Raw genomic sequence first — 21,433 nt, 5'->3', positions numbered from 1 at the left:
GATGGCGGCTGCTCAGCCGCTCAGGGCCACCCGAGGCTCAGGTAACCAGAGCCGGCTGAGGCTTGCGCTACCAGCAGTGGCAGCAACAGAGGTGTGATGGGGCATCGCCTTCCCCTGTTCTCCGGGTTGCCTCCCACCCCTGAGGGCTCCCGGACTGTGAGAGGGGGCTGGCCGAGCTGAGGGACACCCCCCTCCAGTGCATGAATTTTCATGCACCGGGCCTCTAGTCAGTGATAAGAGAGAATCATTGATTGGCTGCCTCCTGCACACCCCACACTGGGGATCGAGCCCGCAACCTGGGCATGTGCCCTGACTGGTAATTAATTGAACCATGACCTCCTGGTTCATATGTCGATGCTCAACCACTGAGCCACGGTGACTGGGCTGACATAGGATTTAGAGATTTAAAAACCAATAATCAATTAAAATGTGAGTAGAACAAGAAGTTTCAAGAGACAAAGCCCTTCTTTTTTGCTGTTTACCTCCACAGGAGAGAAATACGAACTTCACGCAGGAACTGAGTCCACACCCAGCGTGGTGGTTCACGTCTGTGAAAGTGAAACCGAAGAGGTAGAGGAAACAAAAAACCCCAAACAGAAGATTACCCAGACCAGGCGCCCTGAACCTCCAGCCACAGCACTGAGCGAGCCCCAGACCTTCGACTGTGCCCCGTGAGGCCTGATTGTGGCACGAGGCAGCTGCCATCGTGGGTGCTGGTCGTGGAAACAGTGCCCCCTGCTGGGGCACTGCTGCTCGTGGTGTAGGTGAGGTGAGCAGGGCATGAGACGCAGTGTGTTCACCAAGCCTGCGCCGTGGACATGGCAGTCTAGGGTAGAGGCTGATACTCTGAGAAGCACTGTAAGGATTGGCCCCCAACATGCAGCATCTCCTGACCACTTTGAACAGTAGCAAATTAGGAACACGGCCCCCTCCAGGAATGTTCCTTTCCCTGATTCTGTGTAGCATGGAGTACCCCAAAACTAAAACTATAGCCACCGAGTGCAGTCCCATTTTTATGAATTTAAAAGTAGTCTTACAGTTTTAATAATCTAGTGTGGGTATTTTTGTACTGGTATAACAGCTTCTAACTAAATCTCTTGATCAAAGCTTAATTACTATTCAGTATACCTGAAATTTTTTGCACGTAAAGAAACCTGAAGTATAGAATAATTCGTAGAAAATCATTTTTCTCTAGTATTTTGTTTTCTTTAACTTTGGGGAAGAAATGCCAAATTCACTTTGACTATCAGAATCGAATGGCACAAATCCATGTGCATACTGTTCTCTGACTTGGAAAGCGATGCACACACCACTGTCCTCGTGTGTGGTCCCTCCCAGAGAAAGAGCTGCTGCTTTGGATGGGGGCGTCGCCGGGGAGCTTGCCTGGTTATGACTCAGGTGGCTGCTGCAGTCTGCCGCTTGTGACCGTGTTCTAGCCTGTAGCATCCCAAACTGCTCCCAGCCACCTGCTAAGCTTTCCTGTGCTATACATATTTGTGTGTCACTCGTAGACTTTAAATTAGAAAAGAAAATGGTAAGATTCTATCTAATAAAAGAGTAATATGCAAATTTACCGTACCTCGGCTATAGCCATAAGCCACACCCACCAGCCAATCAGGAGTGAGTATGCAAATTAATCCAACCAAGATGGCTACGACCACAGAGCGAACAGGAGGCTTGGGTTTCCCTGGCAATGGAGGAAGCCAAGCTTCCTGCACACCCTGGCCGGCCCATGCCTCCGCTCAAGGCTACAAAGTTTCAATTATAAAGATAAATAAACCCCAGATACCAGGGCCTCCGCTTGGGTCTCCGGGGTCGTGGCCGGCCTGCAAACCACCACAGGCCCCTCGCCCAGGCCGCCCCATGCCCAAGGGAACCCCCACCCTGATCCAGAACACCCTTCAGGGCAAACCAGCTGGCCCCCAACCATGCAGCAGGTCTCTGTCCTATCTAATAAGAGAGTGATATGCAAATTGACTGTCACTCCAACACACAAGATGATGTGGACACAAGATGGCCAGCAGGGGAGGTCAGTTAGGAGGGATCAGGCCAGCAGGGGAGGGCAGTTGTGGACGATCAGGCCAGCAGGGGAGGGCAGTTGGGAGGGACCAGGCCTTCAAGGGAGGGCAGTTGGGGGCGATGAAGCCTGCAGGGGAGGGCAGTTAGAGGTGACCAGGCTGGCAGAGGAGGGAAGTTGGGGGCGACTGGGCCTGCAGGGAAGGGCAGTTGGGGAGGACCCAGGCCTGCAGGGGAAAGCAGTTGGGGGGACCATGCCTGCAGGGGAGGGCAGTTAGGGGCAAACAGGCTGGCAGGGGAGCAGTTAGGCATCAATCAGGCTGGCAGGGGAGTGGTTAGGGGGTGATCAGGCTGGCAGGCACAAGTGGTTAGGAGCAATCAGGAAGGGAGGCAGGCAAGCAGTTGGGAGCCAGCAGTCCTGGATTGTCAGAGGGATGTCCGGGCCTAAACGGGCTGTTGGACATCCCTCGAGGGGTCCCAGATTAGAGAGGGTACAGGCTGGGCTGAGGGACACCCCCCTCCCCGTGCACGAATTTCATGCACTGGGCCTCTAGTTTTCTTATAAACGATTTTAAAAGTGTCCATTTAAGCATTTTTCATCTTGAAAGAAAAGTCACCCTTATTTCTTTTCCATGAATTAGGGAAAGATGGGGGAGATCATTTTGGTAGTCAGACTTTTCTCCTTTGGTGAGATTTTTTTACAGTAGGCATTTTTCCCTAAAATAGAATTGTTTCTCACTTACGTTTCAGAGTGAATAGTTGAACCTCCTAAAGTAGAAGCAAGAATCTTTTTAATTTTGAAGGTCTTTCAGACTTTGAAGTTCTTTTTATAGAAAAGTCTCCTAACAAAATGTTTTGCTCTGCTGATTCTCTGCTCACACGGCTGTTTTATTTATATGGCAAATGTCTGGAGTGCCTGGTCTGTATGTAAAGGGGTTGCACATCTGAGTTTGGACCAATACAATGTGGCTACCACTATAAAAGAGAGAAAATGCAGAAATGCAGGCCATGATATCTGTAAATTTTTGGTAACATGTTTTTGTGGTTTAGATGTTCTTATGGTAGACTTTATTTCTGAGGACTTAAACTATATTGCAAAAAAAGTTTTGTATGTTTTCCTTGCCCTGAAATACTCTGAGGTGATAAACTCTTCTATTTGTATGTATCTACCACTGCTAAGCCTCAGTGTAAATTCAGTTCAGATTTTTTGTGATTCCATAAGTAATTTATTAAATTCAGATCACCATTTGGCAGTCCATCATTGCATCATGGACCCTGCAAGCCAAGAAATGTATGCATTTTCAACAGTTGGGGATTTTTAAATTTCCTTTTAGTTATATTTATTCACTGTAATTTTCTAAGTGACCAAAATCCATGTTTTATTATTTTGCTTGGTTCTCATTCTCTATCTTCCAGTTAAGAAAGAGTATTGTGTCCTTAACATAGAAAACTATTTACAAAGTCAAGCAGTGTTGCCCTGGCCAGTGTTGCTCAGTGGTTAGATTATCAGTCTGTGCACCATAGTGTCTAGAGTTTGATTCCCAGTCAAGGGTGCGTACCTGCATTGCAGGTTCGATCTCCAGCCCAGTCAGGGCAGGTGCAGGAGGCAACCAATCGATATGTTTCTCTCACATCAATGTTTCTCTTTCTCTCTCTCCCTCTCTCTCCCCCTCTCTTCCTTCCATTCTCTCTAAAAATCAGTGGAAAAAAATATCGAAGCAGTGTTAGCTTGGCCAGATAGCTCAGTTGGTTAGAGCATCATCCCAGTATGCCAAGGTTGTAAGTTCAATCCCTGGTCAGGGCACACACAAGAATTAGCCAATGAATGCATACATAAGTGGAACAACGAATCAAAAGTCAAGTAGTGCAAATTACCCCAAATTTTTGTTCTCCATTCTTTTTTTTTTTTTTTTTTTTGAGAGAGAGAGAGAGAGCATTAAATAAATTGAAGAAAATCTTAAACTAAAATTAAATATACATATATAATTATTTAATACTAGAGGCCCGTTGCAGGAAGATTCCTGCAAGAATAGGCCTTCCTGCAGCCGGAGTGAAGCAGAGAAGGGAGTGAAGCCCGCCTCGGCTTCGCTCCTGTCTCCGCTGCCTCGCTCCCTCCTGTCTCCACTGCCTCGCTCCCTTCTCCGCTGCTTCACTCCCTTCTGCAGCACTTGCTTCACTCCCTTCTGCAGCGCTTGGCTTCCTTCTATGCTGTCTTCAATCTTTGCTCCGCACCTGTGTATGCAAATTAACTGTCATCTTTGTTGGGTTAATTTGCATACTCACTCCTGATTGGCTGGTGGGCGTAGCAGAGAGACAGTCAATTTGCATGTTTCTCTTTTATTAGTGTAGATATATTTAACTGTTCTGAATGGGGAAACTAATATTTTCATTCTTTCTAATATAGTATTTCCATAAGATGAACTCTAAAAGAAAAACTAATAAATGCTCATTAACTTTTTAACATGATGAAATCAACCAGGATCTCCATGGAAAAAAATAGCCAAGGTGTTCTGGTCTCCATTCTTTTGACTATTTTATATCCAGTTCATGTAACCATTTTGCAAGCGATGAGTCTCTGTATCTTTTTTTTTTTAGTTCCTTTAAATAAGTTTATCTACATCTTTTCTTCTTTGAAATTGAGTTATTTAGATTTAACTATGATAGTATAATAGCCATGTTTTCTTCAGAAGTCATAACCTTTTCTTGGGAATCCATCATTTAGATAACTGTGAGTAAGAACATGAGGCTTTCGTCAGGAAAAAGCATGCATGAGGAGTAAGAAGCCTGTAACTGTAAGGACAGCCAATAGGGCCTGTGGACCATTGGCTCTTACGTTCCAGGTCCTCTGAGCATACCCACCTGATGAAATCGGAAATAAATCTTTTAAAGAGCATACTACTTGCCCAGCTGGCGTGGCTCAGTGTTTGAGCACCAACCTATGAACTAGGAGGTCATGGTTGATTACCGGTCAGGCATGTGCCCAGGTTGTGGGCTCAGTCCCCAGTAGGGGGCGTGCAGGAGGCAGCCAATCAATGTTTCACTATCATCGATGTTTGTCTTCTCTCCCATTTCCTTCCTCTCTCTCTAAAAAATCAATAAAAACATATTTTTTAAAACATAAAAATAAAGTAACATCTCTAATTAAAAAAGAGAATGGAGATCCCCCCGTAGGGCTGTTTGAGGATCAAATCAGATGCCTGTTAGTGAGTTGCACACGTAAGAATGTCTGGTACGTACCAGAAACAGCCTATGAGCACTGAACGCATTAGATAAAATTTTCAAATGTCAAACGGAAGGATTTAGGTAGAACGGTTGGCATGAGAAGGCCCTGCCCCAGCATGGCTGGGCCTGTGGCATGACGTAGGCTCATTCACGTGTCTCAGTCCTTTGTAGCCTCTCCCTCCTCCCGCACACCAGCCAGCCTTCTCTTTGGCATGTGTCTTGCCTTTATCTTCCATAAGTCTCGTGATTGGAAAATTCCAGCTGAAGGTCATTGAGCCAGTGACTATTCACCTGGTGTGGTGATTATGGGGAACTAAAGGGAGGAGGGTCAGGATGTACAGACCAACACTGGACAGTTGTGTGAGGAACCAGCAACCACTAAACACACAGGTGCACAAACTCATCCATCATTCCCAGAGCTGGGCTGGAAGTCCGTCGTTGAGCATCCACAGAGACCAGCATTTCTTGGAGGGAGTGTATGTTGTAAGGGTAAAGATTCTCACCAACACTTCAGAGTTCTCTTACGCTACTTTTATTATGTTACTTAAATGTAACTTAAAATTAGGCAGAAATACCTTGTGCTGATAACTCTTACAACTACAAAAACAAAACATCTACAAATTAAGCATAAAGTACAAAACACTAACATTCAAAATGAAATGTGTTGGTATAATATTTGGCTGAAACCAAATTGCAGTTTGCCTTATGAATAGAGGAGTGACTGCCCTGAGTAGCCACTTTCCGTGTCTGTTGGGTCTGGATTATAATTATCACTGAGAAATGTAGGTAGGTACATTCTAGTGGTTAAGAATGTGGGCTCAGAAGTCAGACTGCCTGAGTCTTCCTTAACCAGCTTTTTGACCTTGGAAAAGTTACTCAATCTAAGTCCTCATCTGTACAATGGCGATAAGAATGTTTTCAAAGGAATGCTGGGAAGATTAAATGAGTTAGGACAGTGCTTAAACCATTGCCTGACGCGCACAGTGATAGCTGGTGTTAATGTCATTTCCTGCTGAGAACCAATGACGTCCGTTCTCCTTGTCTCTGTAAACTGCTGCAAGGGGCTGGTTAGTGACATTTGTCAGATGTCATCATGAGGCCTTCCCGTGGGGGGAATCATTCTTAGCTTGTGCAGCCCACTTCAGTGCTTTTATCAGTGGCCCTTGACTGCCGTGCACCATCAATAGGAAAGGCCCCATGTTCAGAAACCACTGGGCAGGGGTTCTTCATTAGGTGGCCACCCAGATCCTCCCGGCCATGCTTTTTTCTTGTTTCACACACACACACACAGGTACGTGTGCATATCATTCAAACAATTTCAGATGGTTTCCTAAGTGCAAGCACAAAGTTTCAAACTTTTTCATAAACACGGACAACAGTGTGGGGATGAGGTGGAGAGGGGAGTGGGGGAGAGTATAGGAGATATACATGGTGATGGAAGGAGACTGACTTGGGGTGCTGAATGATGTGCGGTGGAATTGTGCACCTGAAACCTGTATGATTTTGTTAATCAGTATCACCCCGATAAATTCAATTTAAAAAGAGCTTTTACGTAGGAAACAGATTTTTCCCCCAGAACCACTGCCCAGAGTCAGACAGAAAGACTATAGCAGTTTCACTATTTCATTTCTATTTTCTTCAAAACTTTTCAGTTTCCTTTCTTTTGCCTTGCCTTCAAAATCTCATCGCTAGCACTTTTTCCAGTTGATGTACCTGTCTCTCTTATTCTCATTGGGTCCCGAAGACCAGAACTGGTTCTGGTGAAGCTCCGTGAACTTGATTTCACCTTGACCTTGGTTTTGCTTTTGTGGAAGCTCTAATTTATTGGACAAGCTTCTTGCTTTTTAGTGGCATTTCTTTTTGCATTAAGTCGATCACTTTTTCTAATATCCAATCTACTGTGTCATTAAAGTCTTTGTTATAGATTAGAATTCATTTATAACTGAGAACCATTGGTAATGCCAGTATTTCCATAATTCTCCTTTTCTTATATTTTTATATTTGTGTACATGGAGGCTAAGCAGTATTATCAGTATTAACAGCTACAATAACAGCTATATAACTTTGTGATAAAAAGTAAAAAGATGTGGTCCAGCTGACTTGGCTCAGTAGTTGAGCATCTACCTATGAACCAGGTGGTCATGGTTCGATTCCCAGTCAGGGCATATGCCAGGGTTGCAGGCTCTATCCCCAGTGTGGGCGTGCGGGAGGCAGCCCATCGATGATTCTCTCTCTTCATTGATGTTTCTCTCTCTCTCTCTCTCTCTCTCTCTCTCTCTCTCTCTCTCTCTCTCTCTCTCTCTCTCTCTCTCTCTCTCTCTCTCTCTCTCTCTCTCTCTCTCTCTCCCCCCCTCCCCTCTCCCCCCCTTCCTCTGAAATGGATAAAAATATTTTTTTAAAAGTTAAAATATTTGATTTCTCAGAATCTCAATCACAGAGCTGAAGGTGACCTTGGGAATCATAGTCCAGTCCTCACGGCGCACAGATTAGAAAACAGGTGATGTGACTTGTTTGGAAACCCACAGAAAGGCAGCTCAGGGACTAGAGTTGGCATTCCCAACTCCCGGGCCAGCGTTCTTTCTGCTTTTTCTTTCATTAGCCCCTTAAAGAAACTCGGAGGCAGTGAATCCATGTCATACAAAAAAGGGGGGGGGGGGCATTTCCCTCTAATGGGATACAGTGAATAAGGCAATGAAAAATCATAGGTAATGAAGTCAGTAACTTATTAATTGTAATTAATAAACTGGATGTTCCATATTTTGTGTTTGCTGTTATTGTACCACTAGTATTGGAATGTACTTTTCAATAGTGTGACCTTGGTGGCCAGCAATTGCATTGACATGTATGTGGTGTCTGTAATCCCAGATTTTGGTAGTGATACGATTAAAATGTGGTCACACTTGAGATGTGACTCCAGTGAAGCCGAATGAGATCGGCGTGATTAGGAATGAGTCTGCGGTGGATTGACACTCTGGGTGCTGGTAAAACGAAGTCCTGTGAAAGACTGACAGCTGACTGCACTCCATACTTTTATATAGACGTTTACGGACCAAGGCTTTACTTTTAAAGGGGAACCAAGCATAATGAAGCAATGGAAAATGTATGAAGTTCTCTGTGTGTCCGGTTCACCGTCTGCCGGACATGATCTTTTCCTCCAGAGCTGTGTACTGCGTAGCTGTCGCAGGTGAACTTGGTCAGTCCTCCCTTCCCCCTCCTGGCTCCTTTTCACACAGCTGCATTGGCATCTTCCTGTACGAAAGGAAACATTACCTGTAGTAACTGTGCCGGTATCTATATATATAAAAGGATAATATGAAAGCATCCCTCAGCAGTTCGACCGGGAGAACAGTTCAATCACTTGCTATGCCGTGCGCTGACCGCCAGGTGGCGGCACGGAACATGGTGGGTGACCATCGTCGGTGGGGTGCTGAGGAAGTGAGGGAAGGAGGAGGTGGGAAGGTGGGGAGGATGGGGGGGGGGCAGGGCGGGGACCGTGGGTGGCAAGGAATGTAGAAGGCGGGGAGGCAGGGAAACTGATAGGCCCTGATCGCGGGCCAGGCCTGGGGACCCTAGTAAAGGCCTCTAGTAAAGGAATAAAAGACTTGGGGAAATAGTTGCCTCCTAGCTGGGGAGCTGAGTCCATGTTGTAGAAACTCACTGTTAGAAAGTTAAGTAGGTTTAAAGAATAAGACGTATGAACCTTGTCCCACAGTTTGATACATGCTCAGTTGTTTTCTGAACTCCCCTTGGAGTGTGGGTCAGCCTGATCATCTCCAACTGCCTTTGTTTTCTCTAACCATGAATCGGGAAATGTTAGTAATGTGAAGAGTGTTGTTATTATTACCAAATATACAAGCAACAAAACAACTGAAAATTGCAACAACTGCTAGTTTCACTGACCGAAAAGATGATAAAATCGGTCATATTCAAAATAGAAGTTTCCCGCCGAGATTAAGAAGAATCATCTTGGGTTGAGTCAGAGTATCTCTGCGCATTTAAACCAGGTCTATTGGCCTGACTGACGTGGCTCAGTGGCTGGGCGTCCCTCTGAACCAGGAGGTCACAGTTCGATTCCTGGTCGGGGCATATGTCCAGGTTGTGGGCTCAATCCCCATTGGGGGATGTGCAGGAGGCAGCCAATCGATGATTCTCTCTCACTGATGTTTCTATCTCTCTCTCCCTCTCCCTTCCTCTCTGAAATCAATAAAAATATATTTTGAAAAAATTAAGCAGGGTCTAGTGTAAACGTACATTTCCCTTTGAAACAAAATCCCGCCCTGTAAACACACAGCTTTGACCGAATGTTCATTCTTGTCATCTGGCAGGTTCCTGTCATTGCAGATGATGTGTGTTTTTCGGTATTGTTTTCTGTGTAGTCCCAATTTTCCTAACTCAAACTGGGCCCGGAGGAGAGATCAAGGTGGCTAACCCTGTTACTGTGCCATACGTTCTTCCCGCGGCTCCTCAGCCCGAAGCGGGTTCCCTGGGAGTGGGGTTTACATTTCTGCGGTATTGTGCAAATCCTCCGAGTTAAAGAAAAGCGCCGCCGTCATCGTTCTGTCGTGATGGAACCCGGGAGCTGAACTTACCATTTCGTCTGAACGTGTTTGTGACCTTGTGTTCTATTTTTGGGCACGTTACCTTGCTGGTATTATAAACTCTAGTAAATATTCATTGAACTTCAAAAAACTGGTCAGTCATTTACACACAAGTGCTCCATATTTTTGTGCGCTTGAAGTGGCCGTCCATTGTTTGTGGTAGTTTGTGTCTTGTCAGCTTGGGCTGTCCTGTACTTTGAGGACATTTAAACATTCCTCCTGTCAAGGTGACAAAAGCAGACTGTAATTGTTCTGAAGTCTATGATTAATCGTAACAAGTTTTGTTTTTAAAGCTAATAAAAATAAAGTTAGTGGTTGTTTTTTAAATCAAGCCGTTGAATTGAGTTCTTTGTGTGTAGAATTATTCATCAGTATCACTTATATTTAGGTAATAACACAAAAAAGACAGAAAGCGAAGTTACGTTTGTTTAACCAGATTCCAGTTGAACTTGAATGCTGTGTCCCGAGGAGTTAAAGGTGTTGACTCACTGCCAACCCTGGAAGTAACCACCGTGGTTCGTTCTTCACCAAGAAAAGTTTTTAACCCTGGTCTGCTCCTCGGTTAAAAATAATTTATTCCTATTAAAGGCTTATCTTCTGTCTTGGTTAAAAAAAAAAAAAAAAATCTCCAAGTCAAAATATTGAAGCTAGAAATGACTACCATAGAGGTTACCTAGTGCACTGGGGTTTTTGCACCTGTTTTTAAGCCATTCTGTGAAACCTTATAGATAAGCCCAATGTGAAACTGATTGCAAGACAAAAGGGGGGTTTGGGGGGTAAACAGCTCCTTTTGAAAGGGTGGGGGGAATGGGGACTGAGATCCAACCCCTGTGAGATCTCAGCAGAACAGTTCAAATCACTCCCCGTCTCCAAACCCCCACTCACACCTTCACAAGTAAGTGGCTCAAGAGGCATGGCCACATTCACATACATATCTGCATGGTAGCCCACCACCACCCCACCCCACCCCCGGACTAGAATCTAGAGCTTCCAGGTTACTGGGGCTGTGCTCACCTGCTCCACTTTATTTTTATTTGTTATGCATATGGTCTTAGAATAAGATTTCACCTAAGCTAAGGATTTCTTGGCTAAAACAGCAAATTGGGAAACCACGGCAAGTATCCTAAAGATAAAACAATTTTTTAAATGCAGAATAGAAAATATAAGAATAAAGGTTTAATTTGCTGCCTAAAAAAAAAAACTGACTTAAAAGTTAAACTCAGCAATGTATGTATCAGAGATTCTGTTATCACCAAGAAACAAGTTAAAATATGGCTCTAACCTAGAAGGAGGAAAAGTTTAAATTCTGCAGCCCATAGGAAAGAGCTCAAATCTTGCCAGACTTCCCCCCTGGTCTTCTGAGGCACAGGAGGGGTGACTATAAGTCATGTGTAGGTTAGGTGTTTAGAGCGTCGCAAAGGATGTTATTTGGGAAAAGTTTGTGGTCCAAGATGTTTGGAAAAATTAAACTGTTTCTACATTGCAGTGCTTAGAAGGGGACCAGAGTTTTTGGGGGGATAGTGATTTTTAAAGTGGTATTTAAGAAAAGACTCAGAAAAGCCCCGGCCGGGTAGCTCAGTTGCTTAGAGCATTGTCCCAATATGCTAAGGTTGCTGGTTTAATCCCTGGTCAGGGCACATACAAGAATCAACCAATGGCCAAAACCGGTTTGGCTCAGTGGATAGAGCATCGGCCTGCGGACTCAAAGGTCCCGGGTTCGATTCCGGTCAAGGGCATGTACCTTGGTTGCAGGCACATCCCCAGTAGGGGGTGTGCAAGAGGCAGCTGATCGATGTTTCTCTCTCATCGATGTTTCTAACTCTCTATCCCTCTCTCTTCCTCTCTGTAAAAAATAAGTAAAATATATTAAAAAAAAAAAAAGAATCAACCAATGAATGCATAAAATAAGTGGAACAATAGATCAATGACTCTCTCTTTTTCTCTCTCTTCCTCTCTCTCTTTTTCTCTCTCCCCCCCCCCCGCCCCCCCCCCCCCCCCCCCGACTCTCTAAAATCAGTCAGTATTTCTTTTTAAGTGACATAAAAATGAGGAAGTTGCCAGGTAATTACCTGGACTGGCTGTTAAGAGGGAAGTTACTATGTCAACCAGACTTCCCAGGGAGATGGAAGAGGCCTCAGAGACCAAACAGTCCAACCTGCCCCTCTTCAGATGAGAAAGCAGAGGCCCGGGGAGATGAGTGGCTTTCTGCGGTTACACACACCTGGCTCAGCCTCCTGCTCTCTGCTTCCTGAATCTTCATCGGGCAGATGTGCCTGGAGGCAAAATGGGAATTAACTCCAAAGCAAGACCATGGCCCGTGGAAGGGGTGCTGCCTCCCCTGGATCTCGTCTCTGGGTGCCACGTGCTTATCTGGGGAACAGCCACGGGAAAAGTCACACTGTGTGTTGTAGATACTTAAGACCTCTGACTTCTTTCGGCCTTTGTTCTTCTCTCCACCCCCTTGGCTGAGAGGCAAGGAATTTATTTCAAAATCAATTGGCCTAGATATGTTTGTTTCCTCTTTTTTTTTTTTTTGGGGGGGGGGGACTATATTAATCAATGTGGACTTGGATTTCTCTGGATTCATGAGTCTCTCTGCCTCATCTCCTTCCTGAAATTGCATTCTAGTCCTACATGACATTTGTCTGGTTTCCCCAGCAACCACCTCAAAAGCCATCAACAGCAGATTAAGGTTTTGAGGGGAGAAGTGAGAGACTGCACAGTCCTGGCCAGGAGACAAAAACCCAGGTGCTCAGAGGCTGGTCTGCAGCAGCATCCTCTGCTCACAGGAAAGAGAAACACCCTCTGTATTTTCTGTGTGGAAAAAGCTGCGTCTGTGTTTCTGTGATTTTTAAATCTCCCAGCATCTAAGACTCCATATGGTATATGTGAAACAGGCATGGTTTGTTGGGCAATTTCATAAGCAATTTTCATTGCCTTGTGAAACTGTTTTATATAAACATTATCATCTTTACAAAAAAAGAACATGGAAAACCACCACACTTTATGTATATTTCACCAAATTCCCTTCAAATCTTAAATACATTTTATATAGTTGTCAGAGTTTGCACATGCCATTTCCACGTTCTATTTATACACCCCTATTTACACACCCCTATTTACACACCCCTATTTATAACCGTGTGGAAAAGCACGCTCTTGTGTCTTCACAATACCCTGCTTTACTTCTGACACTTTTGGTCACCAAATGTGAGGGGAGGTGGAGAACTCCAGTGTAACTCAGTTCCAACACCACCTGGAGATGGTGTCTGATCCCACAGGTTAAGGGCTTAGTCTCACAAGACTGACCCCCGCCCTAACCGGTTTGGCTCAGTGGATAGAGTGTCGGCCTGCGAACTCAAGGGTCCCGGGTTCAATTCCGGTCAAGGGCATGTACCTTGGTTGCGGGCACATCCCCAGTAGGGAGTGTGCGGGAGGCAGCTGGTCGATGTTTCTCTCTCATCGATGTTTCTAACTCTCTATCCTCTCCCTTCCTCTCTGAAAAAAATCAATTTTATATATATATATAAAAGACTGACCCCCTCACACACCTTTAGATGCCAATCAGCAGTCCAGGGTCCAAGTTGTTACCTGTGGTTCTGATGACCCGGGATAAGTCCGAGGTTCCCATGACCCTCTCCTTGGTTTGATTAAGTTAGTAGAGTAGCTGACAGAACTCAGGAGAACTGTTTACTTACTAGGTTGCCAGTTTAGCCCTGGCCGGTGTGGCTCAGTCTATTGGGCATCATCCCATGTGGGTGATTCCTGGAAGGGGCACATGCCAGGGTTGCAAGCTCAATCCCTCTCGCTTCCTCTCTCTCTCAAAATCAATAAAAAAAATCTTTAAAAAATAGCTTGCCAGTTTATTACAAAGGATATTAAAAGACACAAACAGTCAGATAAAAAGATACATTGCGGGGCGCGGGGGGGGGGGGGGGGGGTCCTGAGCACAGACGCTTCTGTCCCTGTGGAGGGGGTGTGCCACCCTCCTGTCATGCGGCCGTATTCTTAGTCACCACGCGGGGAGCTCTCCACACCCTGTCCTTTTCAGTTTTGTGGACGGCATTATGTAGGTATGATCAGTCACATCATCGGCCATTCTCGACTGAGTCAGCCTCCAGCTCCTCTCCGTTCCGCGGGTGAGGTGTGGGGGGCACTGCAAGTTCCAGCCTCCCAATCGCTTCCCCGGTTCTGGCAACCAGCTTCCATCCAGACCTCACCTCAGGAATACAAACTGGGCTGCGAGGGGGTTGCTGTGAATAACAGAAGACATCCACTTCCCCTGTATCCCCGGGACGCTCCTTCAGGGACTGAGGGTGCCTGGCCTGCAGTGAGCACTCGGGAGGACTTGAAGAATAAACAGATGAAGGTTAGCAGTGAGCACTCGGGAGGACTTGAAGAATAAAGAGATGAAGGTTAGCTTGAGCCTTTTTATGCTTCTGCTTCACTGGGCTTGGCTCGGGGATCTGACCCACGTCCGCTCTTTACGGAGGAGGTTGGTAAGAGAGCTTCCTTCCCCGCCTCTCCCGGCAGGTGTGTGCACACCTATTCTGACATGGCAGGTGTCCTTTGGCTTGGCTGGCTGGGGTGAAGGGAGAAAGCAGAAGGTGTAGAGCAGCCATGGGTGAGAGGGCTGAAGACAACCAAATCCTGCACAGGGGACCTTGCCCTGAGATGCCAAGGTCCTGTGTCAGGGTGTCCTCCTCCCCAGCCCCTACCACTTGGCGTAATAATTCGATGGATCCACCATTTTGCAAGCATTATCATGTAGTGAACCCCTTTCATGACCCGCGTGGTTCAGGGTTCAGGTTCAGGGCTCGGGCTCTGGAGGAGGCCGCATGCAAGTGAAAGAGACTAGAAAATATTAATTTGGAAATATTGGGGGCCAGACGGGCGCCCAACTCAAGGGGCAGGACTCCACCCCGCTCTGGCCTTGCTATCTCTTTTATTAAGACTGTGGGATACACCCATAGCCTTTAGGCAGACAATTCCAATCATAGCCAATCAGCAAGAATTTACATAAAACTAGAAGGTGGAAGTTGTTTTAGCTACCGTGGTCTCAACTGAACAGTGGTGGTTGGCTCTGACCTTTCAGAGCTTCAAGGTTGACCAGCCTTCCGGGTTCCTTGTCCACACCTCTCAGCTAGTGAGGACAATGGGCGGCTTCCAACATTATCACACTTTTAAAACCCTCACCACAACTACACTGAAGTAAGTATGTTGCTTTCATCCAACGGAAACAAACTCCGTCTCAGAGGTTAAAGAAACTGCTCGGTAAAGCCATAGAGTCAGGCTTGGAGCCCGAGACCACCTGAGTGCCAAGCCCTTGACCCCTTGCACAGTCCAGCAAGAGTTCTGGAGACGGGAGATGGCTTCAGGTGGCCCCGTAGGTCTCAGATCCCTGGGCCAGAGCTCTCTCCCAGGCTCTCCTCTTCCTCCCGGTCCCGCGCTGCGGACAGGTCTGCCTCTCCTGCAGAGGCGGGGAAGCTCTGTGAAGCCGAGGAGCCACCTCCCGTCTCTGCTGAAATAAATCACAGAATCGTGCTTCCTCAGCCAGCCCTGTTCATAACGATCCCTCGGAGGTCCCTGTGGAAGACAGTGGCCTCTCAGTTCCCCGCCGGCTGCAGAGGAAGTTACCAGGGCGCTGACTGCATCGCACCGGGCGCCAGCAGCAGGCCCATCACCGCACACTTTCTGGAAATGAGCTGAAAACAGAGTGAGGAAACCTGGCTGTACTCCTGGTTCTGACGCTCACCTGCTGCGTGACTTTGGACAACTCGCCTCTGCTTTGAGCCTCAGTTTCCCTGTTTGTGAAAGGAAAGGGATTGGGATTCTCCTCTCTACACGGTCTTCCCTCTTTCTGTCAATATTGATTGAAAGCCTTATTGGGGGGGGGGGGGGGGGGAATGTCCATCAGAGATCCTTGATCCTATAGGGCAGTTTTTGACACTTGCCAGCTGTCCAACCTCCTGGTGTAACATTGTGATTGTCTAAACCCAACACGCCCCCAAACCTTTCAATCAGATCAGCACAATCCCACTGTAAAGACACCTGTGTACCCCCTACCCCCAATCCCCGCCCCACCGGGGAGCTCACATCCGCCTGGCGTGTTTGTAAGGCCCCTTCCTCCCGCTGTGCCCCCGGGGTAGTCTGACTTGGGGGACGTGGTCTAGTGGCCTCAGCGCCTGGCGGTGTCACACCCGGAATCCCCCAAAGGACCCGGGCCCGGGAGAGGCACGGAGACACCACGGGGAGGCGCTGCCACTCCAGTGCCCCGAGCCTAGCGCCCCCGAGGCGGCCCCCGAGGCCTGGGCACCCGGATCACCTGCGCGGGGCGGGGCCGGGCGGGCCGGGGGCGGGGTCCCCAGGCGGGTAGAGCCCGGGCGGCGCCGCTGGTGCCGGCGGGAGGCTGAGCGGGCGGCTGGCCGGCTCCTGGGACTCGCCGAGCAGGTAAGAGGCTCCGGGCGCCGGGCCCCGGCGCAGCGGCTCGCTGTCCACCTGCCCGCCGCGCTTGGAGAGGGAGAGCCGGGGTGGGGGCATGAGCGCGCCTAGGGTCCCCCGCTCCTTCGCTGGAGGAAGCGCCTGGGGTCCGCGGGTGGTAGGAGGGAGGCTGACCATCTCCAGTTTGGCGATGGGGATGGCGATGGGGATGGGGATGGGGATGGCGATGGGGATGAGGCGAGCGTCAAAGCGCCCGGAGCGCGCGAGTCTCCACCCAGCGCGGAGAATCGCCCGGAGAACCAGCCTGCGTTCGGGCTGATGTTCCGGACTCCAGACCGCAGTTCGTTTCCTCGTCCCCCTCCCCTGCCCCGGAGGAAAGGGGTGCTGAGCGGCCTGCCGGGACGTAGACGGGGGTTTGAACCGCTCAGGACCTGTGTTTGTCTCCAAACGGGCGTCTGGATGGGTGGTCTTGGGCCGAGGCCCCACCCGGAGGAGACTGGGATTCAATGAGAGGAACCCCCCACGGGGCAGGGCGGGGGGCGGTGGAACCCAGTTCAGAGCGGCCAGTTCAGTAGACACGTTGGGAGCCGCTCGGAGGCGGGTCCGGTTCTGTGGTCGGGGCCCCGGTGGAGGAGGAGGTGGGTGTGTCAAACACAAGGCTGGTTTAAGGGCCGAAGGAAGCCCTCCAGGCGTGGGATCCCCACTTGGCCACTGACCCGCGGGGTCTACCTGGGTCTTGGGCAGGACCTTTCATTTCTTTATAGTTCCGTTTGATGAGCTCCTTGAATGAAGCCATTTCTCAGCTTAACTCAGACAATCCACACCAAGTGCTTAGGACAGGGTGGGCATAGAGCAGGCAGGCACCCCATCAACATAAACTCCAGTTTCCTCTAGACCAGAGCTCCTTGGGGCAGGGGCCAATGTCTACTTGGCTCACCGTGATAGGGCGCCCGGCTGATGGAAGGTCTCACTACACACTTGTTGAATGAATGAGTGATGGGTGAGCGTGCAGGCTCGGATTCTAACGGATGGGAATGGATATAGAAGACAGCGTCCCGGTGGACGGGCTGGTGTGAACGTGAGCCCACAGATTCAGGGCACCCCTGTGGGGGAGGAAGTAACTGTCCTCTCCCTCAGGGTTCTTCCGGCTGCTCTGATAATCAAATAGACGTGACACAGATTAGCAAGAGAAAATTACCATATGGAATACATACATGTACGCAAGAGAGTCAGAGAGGAGACATGCACAAGCAGTTCAGAGGCAGAAAGAGAACGAATAAGCTAGGGGGTGAGGTAAGACACCTTGAGGGCATCACAGAGTCATAGCAGGATAAGAAGTGTGTCGGTCCTGCCCTATAGAAGGTCAAAAGGTTATCGCTGATAATCTCTTATTCTGGGCAAGGCTCCTAATTCTTCTAGGTAGTTGGGGTGGGGGCAGACGTGTCTCTGGAGCCCACAGCTAAAGTTCCCTTCAGCTCAAAGCAATCTGCATACCACAGAGGAGCATCCTGGAGTGACTCGTTCTGAATCCCTAGCTGCCCCTCGCATGGGGTGGAGAGGGCTAAAAGGATAGCCAGCCAGAGGTAGGGAGAGCACACGGAACCCTGGAATCCTGAACCCCACCCAGCAGCCACACGAGAGTAGAGGAAGGAGCTGGAACCATAGGTAGATCAGGTACCTTTCTTACGTCCTCTAAGAGACCTCCCCAAGGTTACAGGGGTAAGGAGAGGGGGAGGGGCACCAAGAGACAGCAAAGGACCATGGGTACCCGATGAAGCCGAAAGAAGGAAAGAGGCTCCCAGGACTCCTTAATGGGAGTGGGGCATTCCTCACCTTGACCCTGCTGGTCTCCAGGCTGGCTGGCAGTGAGGTAGCTGAAGGGGGCAGTGTGGTGCCAAGCGAGCCCGCTGGTTGGCACACAGTGAGCTGGGCTAGAGGGACCAGCTGGTGCGGGGATCTGCTGTAGGGTTTCCTATGAGTGGCCCTGGGAGAGTTCCCGCACGCCATCACACCACCACGGGCCGGGGCCATTCCTGCCTCAGGCGGAGGGAGCTGTGTCCTTGAGGTGGAGCCTCTCAGCAGAGTTAGGGCCTTTAGCTCTTCTGACTCCTGGCAGGCAGCCTGTGGGGTTTTCATCTCCCTGTGGGGAGAAGAAAGGGCTGGGGTGGAGGTGAGAGCTTTGGGGAACATCTCAACAGGTGACAGGAGGCACGGTGCCCCTCAAAAGAGCCAGGTGTGGAAGTTCTGCTTGTAACACTGTGCAGAATTGCTTATAATTTGCTCTTGACACATCAGTCCCTGAGACCCCGGGGGGAAGCAATGTCCACGCTGATCCATCCCATTGCTCCCGGGGCACAGGGTCACAGAGTGTTAGAGCTACAGAGACCCTTCCTGGGAGTGGAGGGCACTCTCCATTTAAAGGGGGTCCAAGAGCATTCTCCTCATTATTTTGTTTGTTTTTGTTTTCTTACATCTTACACTTTTTCTTTAAGAGAGAGAAAAGCATCAATTTGTTGTTCCACTTATTAATGCATTCATTGGTTGCTCCTTGTATGTGCCCTGACCTGCGATCGAACCCACAACCTTGGTGTATCGGGACGACGCTCTAACCAACTGAGCTACCTGGCCAGAGCTCTCCTGGACAATTTTCAAGCCCCATGAATGCTGCTCCTATCGGTTTCCCTGTCTCCATACATCTGCCTGCTGATGCCCATGGCATCCTGGCCTCTGGCATTCCACCCTTTGCTTTGGGGGCTGGCAGGATGGATCCCTCTTTGTGTTTTCCCCCAATGAAGTCCTTATCAGACATACAGATCCTACCTAGGTAGGCAGGAGGAGGCAGGAAGAGAGAAAGGGGTCTGAGCAAAGGCAAGAGTTGGCCAGTCACCCCAGTGGTTGAGCATCAACCTATGAACCAGGAGGTCACAGTTCGATTCCTGGTCAGGGCACATGGTTGAGGGCTCGATCCCCTGTGTGGGGCCTGCAGGAGGCAGCCGATCAATGATTCTCTCTCATCATTAATGCTTCTATCTCTTTTCCCCCTCTCCCTTCCTCTCTGAAATCAATAAAAATATATTTAAAAGGAAGAAAGAAGGAAAGAGCTGGCCAGTCCGTCTCTGAGGACTCATGAGCCTGGCCGTGAGGAGGTAAAGCTGGGGGGTGGGGCCAGCGTGTGGCTGTGGAGCTGGAACCTGCCCTGGTGTTTGACTCTCCTGGGGGCGGTGGCTGCAGTTTGGCCTCAGGAAGCGGGTGTGGCCACCTCTAAGACAGAGGCCCGTTCTTCAGCCGAATCCAGTCCTGCTCTGAGGGGCCTCCTGCCGGGTGCGACTCTCCCGAGCTGTTGGGGCCCTCGATGGGGCTGCAGGACCCTATGATGCCTGCTGGGGGCCCCCAGGGGTAGAGGGTGGTGGAGAAGCCCTTCTCGTGGATTGGTGCAGACCCTGGAGGGTCAGCAGGCCTTGCTCCAGGCGGCCTGGGGCAGAGGTGCCAGCAGTGAGGATGGGCAAAGAGCAGGGGCTTAAGGCCTCAGCTTTGGAGCTGTGGGAGCGTGTTCAAGCCACACCGCCTCTCTGAGCTTCCGTTTCCCAATTTATTAGCGAGGATACAACCCACAGCGATCACTTCATACATATTGGTTTCCCTTCTCCTTTAGAGAAGCTTGTGTCTTGGGACCTGTTGAGCCAACTTTTAGGACCAACAGCCTCAGGGTTTTTAAATCCCTCCACAATTCACTCATCATTCGCTCATTCATTCACTCATCCCACGTCCTCAGGGCTGACGCCTGCCTCGTGGTCCGGGCTGGGAACTCACGGACAGCTCTTTTTGCTGTCCCCCCTCCCCGCACCCCCAGCACAGTACGGCCTTGCTTTGAAACTTCCATCCATTCCTCCACCTGAGGTTATCCCTTTAATCATTTGTGCAATAAAAATCAGTTCTGTAACTCGTTCCCCTACCGCTCTGCCCTCTTCCAGGTCTCCTGAGGTCTTAGCCTGCAGGTCACAGAGGGAAATGAGTGGTTAACTCCTGTTTGCTGAGAGCTTGCTGGTGCCCACACAGTGCTAAATGCTGCACATGCCGCAGTCCCTTCAACACCCACAGCATCCAGGAAGTCACGAGTATTATCCCCTCGCCCAGAGGCATAAGCCACTTGCTGGTTGTCAGGAAGCGAACCGGGGGATGCATTCTGACTTCCCCTGGGGCCTCGGCAATTTTGCCTTCATAGGCCCCTTCCTCCTTAGAAAGATATTTACAATTATATTGACGGCAATGGTCTATGAAAACATTTTCTTCAACCTAAAAGCTCCTTTTTCCTTCGGATTTTGAAAGAAATGAGAACATTTTTGTGAGCCCTGGGCACGTTGCCTCCTGTGCCCAGTGGAGACGTGGGGCCTGGAGCTAAGGAGAAATGGCTGGGATTCCAGCCCACGCCTACCGCTGGGGAAGTTCTGACCTCCTCACGGCACTGCCCTTTGCAATTGAAAAAAAAAAAAAAAAGGACAAGCAAAGAACTGGGGGAAAGGGACCGGGTGGTATTAATAGTTCTCTCAGGAAAGTGGAACTTGATTTGTTTGTCTTCTGTGTCTCCCCACCCCCTTCACTCCAGCCACAGACCTTAAGGGTAACAGGCAGGTCCCAAGGACAAAAGGGATTCATTTATTTTTTTAAAAGCAACTCGCAGGCCCTGGCTGGTGTAGCTCAGTTGGCTGAGTTGTCCCAGGTACCAGGAGGTCACTGGTTCAATTCCCACAGCAGGCTCGATCCCCAGTGGGAGGCATGCAGGAGGCAGCTGATCAGTGATGTTTCTCTCTCATCAATGTTTCTCCCCCTCCCTACCTCTCTCTTGCTAGAATCAATAAAAAGACATATTTTAAAAAATAAAATAAATAAAAGCAGTTCCCGGTTTCTGCCTAATCTCCAGTAAACAATATCGTTGGTAATAATAATAATAAATATTTTTGAGAGCTCCCGGTGTGCCAGGTGTTATGCGAGTCACGTGGCCTGCATTGTCTCCTGAAAGCCTCAGTAACCCTATGGATAGACATACTATGATTGTCCCCATTTTGCAGATGATGAAACTGAGGCTTAGGAAGACGAAGTGAGTTGGATGAGCGACAGTGCCAGGACTGGGACCTGAGTCTGTTAGTTTGCTGTTAGAA

General features: G+C 48.8%; 2 protein-coding genes across 5 annotated transcripts in view; both read left to right on the top strand.

Annotated features, from left to right (window-relative positions):
- The window catches only part of RCAN3 (RCAN family member 3), a 32,653-nt gene extending 30,541 nt beyond the window's left edge, over positions 1-2,112 (top strand). For both annotated transcript variants that reach the window (XM_079777519.1, XM_079777518.1), the window contains exon 5: positions 491-2,112. In XM_079777519.1, the coding sequence (XP_079633645.1) occupies positions 491-675 (185 nt within the window). In that variant the 3' untranslated portion in view covers positions 676-2,112. The remainder of the gene's footprint in view (positions 1-490) is intronic.
- Positions 2,113-16,216: 14,104 nt separating this feature from the next.
- Positions 16,217-21,433, top strand: part of NCMAP (non-compact myelin associated protein) — a 38,108-nt gene continuing 32,891 nt past the window's right edge. The window contains exon 1 of one of the 3 annotated variants that reach the window (XM_079776709.1): positions 16,217-16,286. The gene's annotated coding sequence lies outside the window, so the exon portion shown is untranslated. The remainder of the gene's footprint in view (positions 16,287-21,433) is intronic. The other 2 variants (XM_079776710.1, XM_079776708.1) reach the window with 2 other exon arrangements.

Source organism: Cnephaeus nilssonii, assembly GCF_951640355.1.
Source record: "Cnephaeus nilssonii genome assembly, chromosome: 7".
In the NCBI taxonomy this organism is placed as follows: Eukaryota; Metazoa; Chordata; class Mammalia; order Chiroptera; family Vespertilionidae; genus Cnephaeus; species Cnephaeus nilssonii.
This window is presented reverse-complemented; position numbering and strand designations above follow the sequence as displayed.